Consider the following 12431-nt stretch of genomic DNA (forward strand, 5'->3'; position numbering starts at 1 on the left):
ATTTTCTGTTACTTCACAACCGTATAATTTAGAACAGAGTATCAGTCTTAATGCTGAATTTTCTAATTCTTGCTGGTTTGGTTTACAGTCTTAAAAGGTCTCTCTTGCCTACTTAGGTTTAAATTATACAAGAACTTTTAAAGGTGTATATTCTATTATAAAACTGTGGCATTATTTAATTGTAGTGTTTTTTACTTAATTATTCCAACAATAATAATCCAACAATCTAGCAGTTAGGATAGGTTCATGAACATAAAACTGTGCACAGAGATACTCAGGTACCATCATAAGATGTAAACACAGCTTAATTTTTCCATAATAGCTTGTGCACACTAAGTCTCTGGCTGTCTAAGGTGAGATGTTAAATTACTGATTTGTAAAACTGATTTTACAAGGTTCATTGAGGACCCTCTTTACTTTTATGACATGCTACTCTAGACATTTATTTCATCAGTAGAAACTAACTATGTTATTACTAAATATAAGGATTGTCAGTGGAAGATTCTTAATTTAAAAGGTATGGTGAAAGTAAGTTTCAGATGTCTGGGACATTACAAAAGATTGGGCTTGTCTTCTGACCTGCGGAAAGAGTCATTTGCCTTCCCCCCACCAACTATCCTGCACCGAAATTGTGCTACCTCCCTCACAAGTGCTTGCTCCACCAAGTTTCCCTCTCCATCCCACCCCTGTTGTGAGGATTACTCGCAGTGATAAATAGGGCCTAAAGTTGTGGCTCAGTAATATAGAAAAGAAAAAATCATTAATGTTTACAGCCTAGTATAGCAAACTCCTGTATAAGAAAGAAGGATGATTTGTCTGGCATTGATATACCATGCTCCTGGATACACACATCACAACAGTAACAGATAGTGTTTTCTGACATCTTTGGTTGACCAGGGGACTTTTCCTCTCCCTATCAGATTAGGACTTTACCACTGAAGTGTCCTCAGGACTAGACCGTTGCAACTCACTCTATATTAAGAGACTCCACAGCAATATACTACTACTGGTACATTTTCTCTGAAAGTACCTCACTATATCTACTTCTCCAAGGCAGATACACTTCACAATGACAATGCATCTAGAGAAGCCCAAGCTAAAACAATCAGGGGCTTGGGGCACAATATTCTGAGTCTTATACAGAATCATAGAAATGTAGGTATCGAAGGGGAATTAAGAGGTGACTCAGTCCAGTCCCCCATGCTAAAACAGGATTAAGTATACCTAGACCATATATGTGTGTGTATTCATATTCTGCAATAGTCTACATTTCCTTTTATGGAGACTTGGGAAGGAAAGGAAATAAATAAATAAAAGTGTCACTTTCCAGACATTTTATATATATATATAAATTACATACATTGTAAGGGCAAACAGTCTAGCGGTCCGGCGTGGAAAAGATCGTCATGCTATGTCCCGAGCCCAATTTAAATCTTAGTCCCCTCTCTCAATCATTTATGGATACCATGCTTGAGATCTTGCAACATGACTGATTCGCTGGGTCCAGAGTTGTACTTGTTAGAGGATTTGATAAATGTATTTTCAGTAAGTTGGCCACAACTAGTAGAAAACTCTGAAATGTCAATTCTGACTAAAACATCACAGATTATGGACAATAAGAAGTGCTTCTCACTTTACACAATTTCAGTTTGCAGCACAAAGCAAATTAGATACCATTTTCTTTTTAATTACAGGTTTTTTTTAAGTAAACTGAAAAAATAATGAAGCCATTTCAATGAGCAGAACATTTCCACCCAAAGTGGCTTTAGAATGTTATTCCCCAAATGGATGGAATTTATGCACTTGTACTATTATACTGCCATTTAAGATAGATCTGTTCTGTCAGAATAGTAAGTTAATATAAACTATCCATGTGTGATGGGAGAGGGGCTGCATCTTATAACTATCTCCATCACTCATTATTGAACATTCAGTTCAGAGAAATGTGTCAATGTTATCTTCTTCACACACATAGAGGGGTCATCATTGTAAAAGCCAACAACTACCAACAGTTAACCACACATATTCAAGATATGTGTTTCTAAGGATAGGAGGAAACTCTGGTGCAATACAGTGTATGGTGACTCTTGGCAAATAATGACTTTTTTATTATAGCTCTTCATTGCACCAACAGTAATGACTCTGTAGTAGCACTTGTGTGGACTAGGATTGCTAAATGTGGCACTTCCTGGCTAGGCCCCTGAAATATTCCTTATACTAGCAGTGGCTGGATTAGAGCTTTACACCACTCATGGATTTCCCTCCAGAAAAGGAATCCCCGGTTGGCTGTTTAAGCCAATTTCCCTCCCCTTTTGTACCACTGTAATGGCGCTGAAGCTCTGTCCCAGTATTTGTATATAACATAGTGGTCTGTTACACCATTGTAAATCAGGAGTTGATTTGCTGAAGTGAGCAACAGCAGGTGCTGGCTCAAAGTTAGCATATATATTTGTATTTAATTTTATTTATTTGAGTAAATAACTTATATATTTTGTCACATGGAAAAAGGAATCTTAAAAACTGATATAACAAGAAATGGGAAGAAATTAAGCATTTATATGGGGTATAATCATTTTACAATTCTAATACTGGAAAAACAATGTAAAAATTTCATAAGTTCCATATTTGTTTTATTCCTTCTTTCATCTGTAGGCCTCAGGGGAGCCCCAGGATATTCTTTGGATCAAGCCCATCATCTTCCCATTGAAATGGATCCATTGATTGGTAAGGATGAAAGTATGGTTATATAGTTGAAAACAGTATTTTCAAGAATTATTGATTAAACTATGTTTGTATGTTGTGCTTCATTTTACACAGAAAATAGGCAAATATTAATTCTTTTTCCAGTGCGTGCACGTGTGCATTCTACTATTGGTGTGTGCGCACTGCACTCACAATCACCAGAAATATTTATTTCTCAGTGGTACCCATTGGGGTAGATTTTCTGTGTTTATCTGCTTTTTTGTTGATCGCCGGTGCCAAGGAATGCCTCAGTCACTAGGCTTCAAGCCCTGCGTTTCCTGTAATAAGGCTATGCTCCTGAGTGACCCGCACTCAAGTGTGTTGGGGAAGCTCATACTGGAGACCATTGCCAAATTTGCAAGAACTTAAGCCTCACATAGAAAAAGATGGGAAGGCCAGGTTAAAGTTTCTGCTCATGAAGGTGGGACTGAGATCTCCATCTGAGCCAGGCTGGTCAGACTTAGCACCGAGTGCCCCAATGTCAGTAAGGAGAGCTGCTTCTACTGTGTCAGAGTCCCAGCACTGATCCCGATCCCCAGTGCCTAGGAAGGGTCATAAAAAGCAGACTACCAAAAGAGGATGATCCCTAGGACTCCTCTGCCTCAGTACTGCAGAAGCTGGCACTGTTGACTCCGGCACCTATGCAGGTACTGTTGAGTCCAGAGCCAGAAGAAGCTCTCAGATCTGCGGCACTGCATTGTACCAACACTATTTTGGTACTCACCATGCTCGAGGTGTTTGCGGCTGCCAGGGATTTCCTCTTGCTGTTGGTACTCGTGTTGCTGGCAGTAAAACAACTATTGCTATTGGTGTCAGCAGGCATAGGGGAACCAGCTGGATCATTACAACTCTCAGTACCAGACAAACTTCACCTACCCATGACAGCTCGCCCAACACTACCATCAAAGGGGAAACCTGTGATGCTAGCCTCACTACAAACCTCTCCACCTATGCACCAATCACTGGCCCCATCAGGGGCTGCACCCCTGTGGTCACTTGAAAAAGAGACATCCTCGTCTGAGTAGGAGATTGGGTCTCTTGTCCTCGAATCTGCACTCGTTACATCTCCAGACCTTCCCACCCTTCCCTGGATCCAGTCACAGGAATACCATCAAGTGGTGGGCCAGGAGGTCACCGGTGTTTTACACTGATCCTGTGGCCCTTTTGGAATTTGTGGTGTTTTTCCCCAGTTTCCAGGGCATATTCCAGGTGCTCCTATTCAGTGGCTTCAAAAAAGGCGTCCTGCACCTTCCCACCAGGTGGGCACCTCTTCCCAACTCCGGTAGTGAGCCTGCTACCAGACTCCAGGAGCAGGCACAACAGGATCCCATAGATCAAGAAAGGGAGGAAAAGCAACAGAAACCAGTGCTGGCCTCCTCATCCTCCTGCCCTGACAAGGCAGTCTCAGGAGGTGGCATGTTACCTCCTCCAGATGACTATAAGGTTCACCAGGAATTGTTCAAGGGAATGGCCTTAAATCTGGGCATATAGACGGAGGCAGTAAAACAGTCCTCCCACAGCCTGCTTGATATTTTAGCCACTGCAGGTCCTTCTAAAGTCTTTCCTCTCAATGAGGCCATTATAGAGCTTGGTTAAGAGTCTGTGGCAGATTCCTGCATCCCCTCCCCCCACTTCAAAAAGGGCTGAGCAAAAGTGCTATGTACCTGCACAAAGTTATCAGCTCCTTTATACCCATCCCCTCACCTCCAGGTCCCTAATAGTATTGGCTGCCAACGAGAGAGAAAGGCAGGGACATCAGGATGCAACCTCAAAATCAAAGGACTCAATAAGATTAGACCTCTTTGGTAGAGGAGTTTATTCTGTGGGCGGGGGTTACAACTCAGAATTGTAAATCAGCAGATGTTGTTGGGCAGACATGATTTTAATACATGGGACTCCATTCAGAAATTTAAAGACTTGCTGCCACAAAATGCTAGGCAAGAGTTCTCCTCCCTAGTGGATGAGGGAAAATTGGTGGCAAAGGTCTCATTATAAGCTGCTCTGGATGCGGCTGATATGGCTGCCAGGTCCATGGCTTCAGCGGTGACCATGCATAGGAGTTCCTGGTTACAGTCCTTGGGTTCCCGCACAAGGTCCAACAGACTGTCCAGGACCTGCCCTCTGAGTGATCCTCATTCTTTCCGGAACAGAGAAAGATAAAGCTCCATGGGCTAAAGGACTCAAGGATGACTCTAAAGTCCCTTAAGTTGTACATCCCAGCCCTTTCCAGGAAACACTGCAGGCCAGTAATCCCTCTATTACTCTGCCCTGGCTACCCGTCAGGACCTGCAGAGAAAAAGGAATAGGGATTATAGGCCTAGACCACCTTCTCCTTCTACAACTGCATTAATTCCCATCCCACATAGATATCCAGGGTGTTTTAAGCAGGCATTTTGATGGGACACTTGAGGATGCAGTTCCCATGATGCCAGCACCTGTTTTTCATTTATTTGCAAACCACCTTTCCCACTTCCTCTGTGCTTGGCCCCATGTTGTAGCTCTGTTAGAATGGATTGTTGGGGCCTATATTTTTAATGGTCATTGTTTTGCTTTAACTGTAAAACCTTGCTGTGGGATTTTTTAATCAAAAATTTTAAATAGAAATTGTGTGTGTGGGAGGGTCTTTTAATAGCACTTTTTGGAAGTATCAGTGAAAGCAAGACGGTAATATGAAGTGTCTCAAAGCGAAAGGTTCCCTCTTCTTTGTACTAATTAATTGCTGAAAGGCTTGGTGTAGAAGTAGTCATTCAGGAGATTTATCCTTCACTTTCTCATTCTGTATATTCATTTTTATAACCAAGTTTGAAACAAGATTGTTTTCTCAGATGTTATCTCATCAAAGAGTGAAGGATTTAAACAGAATAACCCCAATTAGCGATAATAGGAATTTTTGGATTACTGAGAAATATCTGCATAGTTCCTGTGCCCATTGATAGGAGAAACATGTCCTGGGCGTATTAGCCCCTTACTTCCAATCTTTCCTGACTAACAACTCCATTTCAGAGCTGGCAGCTAGAAGTGTTGGATCTGAGCTCCATAGCCCATTCAGACTTCCTCCACCCGGGGGATTTCCTGCTGGTATTGCCTCTCCTGACACTGTCTTCAGTGCCGGCTCCATACCTGATGAGCAGGCATATTTTAAGAATGCACATAGGATTTAAATAGCTGCATCTGATTGGGTCTGTTAACCCTATGATCCAATTAAGTCTCTGGAGGTGTGGGTTACATCAAGGCCACATAACACAAGATGAGATCTTCACCGCAGATGATACACCACCAAGAATTGACTCCATACAGTTTGTTTATGTTAGGACTGGGATTATAAATGGACCTCGTTCATTTTCCCATAGTTCAGTGTGTAGCTTTTTTATCGGAGAATACTTCAGCAAAATACTTAAAATATTATCACATATTATACGTGTTAGGCTGTTTATCAAGAATTGTCACAGCATATAAAATCTTTTGCCTTATTCAAAGGGAAACCTGAAGACTCACAATAATTTTATATTTCTGACATCCAGTATAGACAGTTCCAAATGTTTATATTCAAAATGCTTACTGAACAACAAATTCACAGTTCATTGAAAGCTAAATGTATTCATTTTCTCCCTTAAGTGCATGACAGGAAGGTGTTGGAATGGCTTATTCATAAATGTGTTTTGCATTTCTTTACAGCCAATAACTCTGGTGTGAACAAACGGCAGATCACAGACCTTGTGGATCAGAGCATCCAGATCAATGCACATTGTTTCGTGGTCACAGCAGATAATCGCTACATTCTTATCTGTGGCTTCTGGGACAAGAGCTTTCGGGTTTATTCTACAGAAACAGGTGACCGTAAACACAGTAGCCTGTTTCTTATGGGCTCTTATGTCACTATATGGCTTAGCAAATTTACACAATATACTACCCATAGTCAGTAGGATTTTTTGTTTCTTTGTTTTTGTTTTGTGTTCTGATCAAACTTCCACTGTAAGATATTTGAAGCCCGTATTACTTAAAAATTGATTGGAGTATTAGAAAAAGATGACTAACATTGTAGGTCTGCCGTTGATGTTAATGTGGGACAAATATATGTTCTTTCAGTATAATAATGTAATATCGTTATGGAACAGTTCATTTGATTTTATATATTGACAATCATTCATGAGCCTATGTAGAATCATAGATATCAGGGTTGGAAGGGACCTCAGGAGGTCATCTAGTCCAACCCCCTGCTCAAAGCAAGACCAATCCCCAACTAAATCATCCCAGCCAGGGCTTTGTCAAGCCTGACCTTAAAAACTTCAAAGGAAGGAGATTCCACCACCTCCCTAGGTAACGCATTCCAGTGCTTCACCACCCTCCTAGTGAAAAAGTTTTTCCTAATATCCAACCTAAACCTCCCCCACTGCAACTTGAGACCATTACTCCTCATTCTGTCATCTGGTACCACTGAGAACAGTCTAGATCCATCCTCTTTGGAACCCCCTTTCAGGTAGTTGAAAGCAACTATCAAATCCCCCCTCATTCTTTTCCACAGACTAAACAATCCCAGTTCCCTCAGCCTCTCCTCATAAGTCATGTGTTCCAGGCCCCTAATCATTTTTGTTGCCTTCCGCTGGACGTTTTCCAATTTTTCCACATCCTTCTTGTAGTGTGGGGCCCAAAACTGGACACAGTACTCCAGATGAGGCCTCACCAATGCTGAATAGAGGAGAATGATCACATCCCTTGATCTGCTGGCAATGCCCCTACTTATACATCCCAAAATGCCATTGGCCTTCTTGGCAACAAGGGCACACTGTTGACTCATATCCAGCTTCTCGTCCACTGTAACCCCTAGGTCCTTTTCTGCAGAACTGCTGCCCAGCAATTCGGTCCCTAGTCTGTAGCGGTGCATGGGATTCTTCCGTCCTAAGTGCAGGACTCTACACTTGTCCTTGTTGAACGTCATCAGATTTCTTTTGGCCCAATCCTCTAATTTGTCTAGGTCCCTCTGTATCCTATCCCTACCCTCCAGTGTATCTACCTCTCCTCCCAGTTTAGTGTCATCTGCAAACTTGCTGAGGGTGCAATCCACACCATCCTCCAGTTCATTAATTAATATATTGAACAAAACTGGCCCGAGGACCGACCCTTGGGGCACTCCACTTGATACCGGCTGCCAACTAGACATGGAGCCATTGATCACTACCCGTTGAGCCCAACAATCTAGCCAGCTTTCTATCCACGTTATAGTCAATTCATCCAGCCCATACTTCTTTAACTTGCTGGCAAGAATACTGTGGGAGACCATGTCAAAAGCTTTGCTAAAGTCAAGGAACAACACATCCACTGTTTTCCCCTCATCCACAGAGCCAGTTGTTATGTAAAATCATTTTGCACAGCAGGAAGTTAAAACCCATGGAGAAATGACTGTTGAGCAGGGATGGTGTCCCTAGCCTCTGTTTGCCAGAAGCTGGGAATGAGTGACAGGAAATGGATCACTTGATGATTACCTGTTCTGTTCATTCCCTCTGGGGCACCTGGCATTGGCCACTGTTGGAAGACAGGATACTGAGCTATATGGATCTTTGGTCTGACCCAGTATGGCCGTTCTTATGTTCTTTTAACATTTAAGGTCAGGGCTTGGGGTGTGGCTGATCTGCACAGAGCACAGGTCCAGGAAGTGCAAAGGTGAATAGTTTAAAGCTCACCTTTGCACTTCCCTGATCCTTGAGCAGCCTCTGTAGAGGGCCATCTGTCCTGCATCAAGTTAGAGCAGCCTTTGGGCTGTTCAAATTACTGCTGGCTAAAAATGTCCAAAAGGGCCAAAAACATGTTGAATTGAATGTATTTGGTTTCACTGTTTTTTAAATGTGCTTGTTGTCACTTGTATAAAAAAGAATGCGAATACATACAGAAATCAAACTTGTAATTTCTTCTACTGCAGGAAAATTAACTCAGATTGTTTTTGGCCACTGGGATGTAGTTACTTGCCTTGCCAGATCAGAATCCTATATTGGTGGTGATTGCTATATTGTCTCTGGATCTCGTGATGCTACATTGCTTCTTTGGTACTGGAGTGGCCGACACCATATTATAGGAGATAATCCGAATAGCAGTAAGTATATATTGTGATAAACACCTGCTAACTTTATATTCTGTATCTTGATTTTTAAATCCATTCCATTAACATCAATAAAAATTATAAAATGTATACGTTATTCTTGTGAATTGCAGGTACAGTATAATAATGATGAGAAATTAGTTCAGAAAAAAGTGAATATAGATATTTAAATGGCTTATGTGTGGTAAAAATATTTTTGATAAATCATTTCAAGGCCTAATCATAACTTGAGAGCCTTTTCTTAAATTCATAATTATTCCTATCACCTCTATCATCCTGTTGCAACATACTAGAACAAAAAGGGTTGGCTTTGTACCCTCAAGAGTCAGGATATGTATCTCCATATTTTGATTTCTCCTTCCCCGTAACTGTTTCCATTCCATTTTAATTCATTAACTTTTGTTATTTTGTAAGGTCATCTCCTCCCCCATCCTTTTTTTCTTTTTACGCCGTATTGCAGATGTTAACCTGCACAAACAAAGGTGTCACACATATCAGGGAATCAAATGAGTAACTTTGAGGAACAGTCTTAAAGGGGAGTACAATATTGGTATAGAAGTGGTGTGTTGGAATAAAAATAGGGAAAAATAAAATGTCAGTAAAAGTTTCCATGTCATTTGTGAGGGAAGGCTAGATTTATTATTAAGTATTATTATTATTATTATTTATTATGTTATTCCTCTGTGGTGGAAAAGGGCAGCTTTCTAACAGTGTACCAGAACAGCTTGGGACAAGAGTAAATCAGATAGATATAAATATTCGGTAATCATTTGCTGAGTCCTTATTGAGAAAATAGATAGTAAAAGGCTAAAATGCACTAAGAATGCAATTAGAGGAATTTTTTGTTGATCATTCAGGAAATCAAGATGTTTGCTATTGTCTTTCAATATTGGAGTAAAAGTGTTTACTGTTCTGTCAGCTAAAAACTAATGGACTCCGAGATGCAATTTGTAAAATTGTAGAACAGTTCTGTGAGTGTTCTATAGAATTTTGTAGACATTTTGCTGAATATGGTAAGAGCCCAAAGTGCAAATATTTACAATATTTATGCATTTCCCAGACTTTTATTCTGCTTGCATTATTTGCTGAGTTTTTAAAAAGTTTTACACAGTTATGTTACATAGAAGGAAGGAATTAATTATCTCAGATTTGGAACTATAGGGGAGGCTAGTATGTACATATATAATATATACACATTCTCATCCAGGGAATGTCGCAGTAGAGGTCTGATAGCAGAAATAGCAAGGAAGATTTTATCCCTTATAGTCATGACTTCAAGTTGTCGAATAAGTGACTGTTTCACACTAATCATTTTCACAAAGATGAAATGGTGTGTTTTGTACACATTTTACAATCCTCACAAAGATTGTTGTTATTGGAGATACAAGGGTTAAGTTAATGAAATAGTTCTGTTAGGAAATATTTCTTTGTTGCAGCTACATTTCTTATGCATTTATTGCTAGTAGATTAGGACTTATCTTGTAGGAAAAATGAAAGTAAAATGTTCTGTGTAGGTTAAATCCAATTAGTTAATATCTTTAGAATGGCTCCCTAGAAAGATGCAGATGATATTTTCAGAAAAGGATTAGTTTCTTAAGAGCTGTCATCTGGAGACACAGATAAGATATTTTATATCACAGACTGTAAGGAGGTGAAGAATTCAAAGAAAAATGTCAGGTTATAGTAATTATGTGGGCTGGGTGCTTGACTTTATAATGATCTCTTAAACTGAAAGACAGTTAATTATCAATTTCAGCTTTAGTGCATCCAATTACCAAAAGGAACTTTAGTTGGTTCAGAAAACATTCTTTTCTAAAGCACATACTTTATTCAATATTTTCAATTCTGTATTTTAAAACATTGTATGTGTACTTATGTATAAAACATAAACCGTGTTTTGACTTAAAGAAAACATAGCTGTGGCAATTAATAAATTATTTTCAAATGTATTGTGAGAAAAGATTGTCAGAATGAACTCCTTACTGGTTTGGCTACAGTTCATGAGAATCTAATGTATTAGTTGGAATCCTGACTAAACATCACATATGTCAATAGTCAAACCTGTCAAACTCATGCAGAACTCTTTACTAAACAATCTGTATAGACATTGTGCTTAGCAGATGACCTCAGTTCATGATTGTCTGTGTGGGAACTAGTAGATCAGCTCTGGTTTAAATCAGAGGAATGGGAAATAATTGGTTTGGGTAAGAGTCTTGAAATGTGCTGCTCCAGCTCAGTGATTAAGAACTTGCTCACTTGGAAAGAAGGATGGGGATCTCTGTCACAATTTTACAAGGATTTCTCTACACAAAATGTATTAAGTAATTTATAACTTAGAATACGTTGCTGCAATCCATAACAAAAAGGAGTTTTTTTGCTTTAAATTGCCATTTGTTAGTTATTTTCTGTGATGTGAGGAGAATGAAATTTTACAAAGTTTTAAAATGCAGTGGTTTCCCATAAAAATAGACTTAGAGAAATAAATTTGCCTCAGTATCTGAATAATTCCCTATCCCTCCCTAAAATTACAATAGTGAATACTATAAATGCTAAGTAACTTTATTTAGTTATTTGAGGCAAGTAGCAAGTTTTTAAGGATCACCACATTATATATGTCTGTGGGTAGAAGAAAATTGATTCAGGACAGTCTGAAATATTTCCAAACTGTTTTCAAATGGGTCTGAAACACTCATTATGGGCTATCCATCTGCCACTGAACTCAGTGGGAGTCTGTCTATGGGTTTGAGTGAAAGCCAACTCTGGTCCAATATGGGCCAAATTATGAATACACTTATTCCAAGGTAAGTGGAGCAATCTCAATGACCTCATTAAAATTACTCATTACTACACTGAGTGTTAAGTATTTGCAAGATCAGGCCCGATATATGTCAAATAGTTTAAGGGGAGATTTTCAAAGGCACAAATGTGAGGTGGACACCTAACTGCCTTTGAAAATCTTCTCCATTAATGTTTTGTATTAGGGTTGAGAAATCTATTCATTAAGTTTTCATTTGTAAAGGTACAGTTAATTTAATGGTAAAGGTTTGTTTACATGTACAATTCATAATACAGCAGAGATATTCATGTTTTAAAAACATGAAGAACAAATGTGACCCTCTTGTGTTTAGTCTCTTATAACTGCAGAGTGTTGTAAGACAGCATTAAATCCAATTACCGGTTTGTCCTTTTTTTCTCTTTTAACATTTTTTGGGCACTTTTAACATTTTTTGGGCACTTGTTTGGCTTATTGCTACTGTAACTGTATTATTCCTCATAAAAGGCATACCAAAGACTATGTGATATGCACTAATGTTCAATATGTATTGTTACAGCTGTTTTATTTGTATATGCTATGATGGCTTTATTGAATGGCTCTTTCAAACAGGTGATTTTGAAACTAGAAAATTATCTTTGTCTTTGAATAGAGACCTAAGTAGATGATAGAACTGCAGAAAAGTGAGGGACAGATGATTTCATCTGAAACAGACACAGATTCAAACACTAATTTGGAAGTGATAAAAATTAATTTGCACACTTTAATTGGAACCAGCCTCTTGCATGAAAGAAAGGAGAGCGGAGCAGGCAGTTAGTGCTAAAA

The 12431-nt window shown here is 39.3% G+C and overlaps 1 protein-coding gene across 7 annotated transcripts in view; it reads left to right on the plus strand.

Moving 5' to 3' along the window:
• Nucleotides 1–12431, plus strand: part of NBEA (neurobeachin) — an 837833-nt gene that overhangs the window by 808774 nt on the left and 16628 nt on the right. For all 7 annotated transcript variants that reach the window (XM_027833036.3, XM_043531828.1, XM_043531837.1 and 4 more), the window contains 3 exons: nucleotides 2653–2724; nucleotides 6418–6573; nucleotides 8657–8827. In XM_027833036.3, coding sequence (XP_027688837.2) covers nucleotides 2653–2724; nucleotides 6418–6573; nucleotides 8657–8827 — 399 coding nt within the window. The remainder of the gene's footprint in view (nucleotides 1–2652; nucleotides 2725–6417; nucleotides 6574–8656; nucleotides 8828–12431) is intronic.

The sequence above is a fragment of the Chelonia mydas genome, chromosome 1, assembly GCF_015237465.2.
Source record: "Chelonia mydas isolate rCheMyd1 chromosome 1, rCheMyd1.pri.v2, whole genome shotgun sequence".
In the NCBI taxonomy this organism is placed as follows: Eukaryota; Metazoa; Chordata; order Testudines; family Cheloniidae; genus Chelonia; species Chelonia mydas.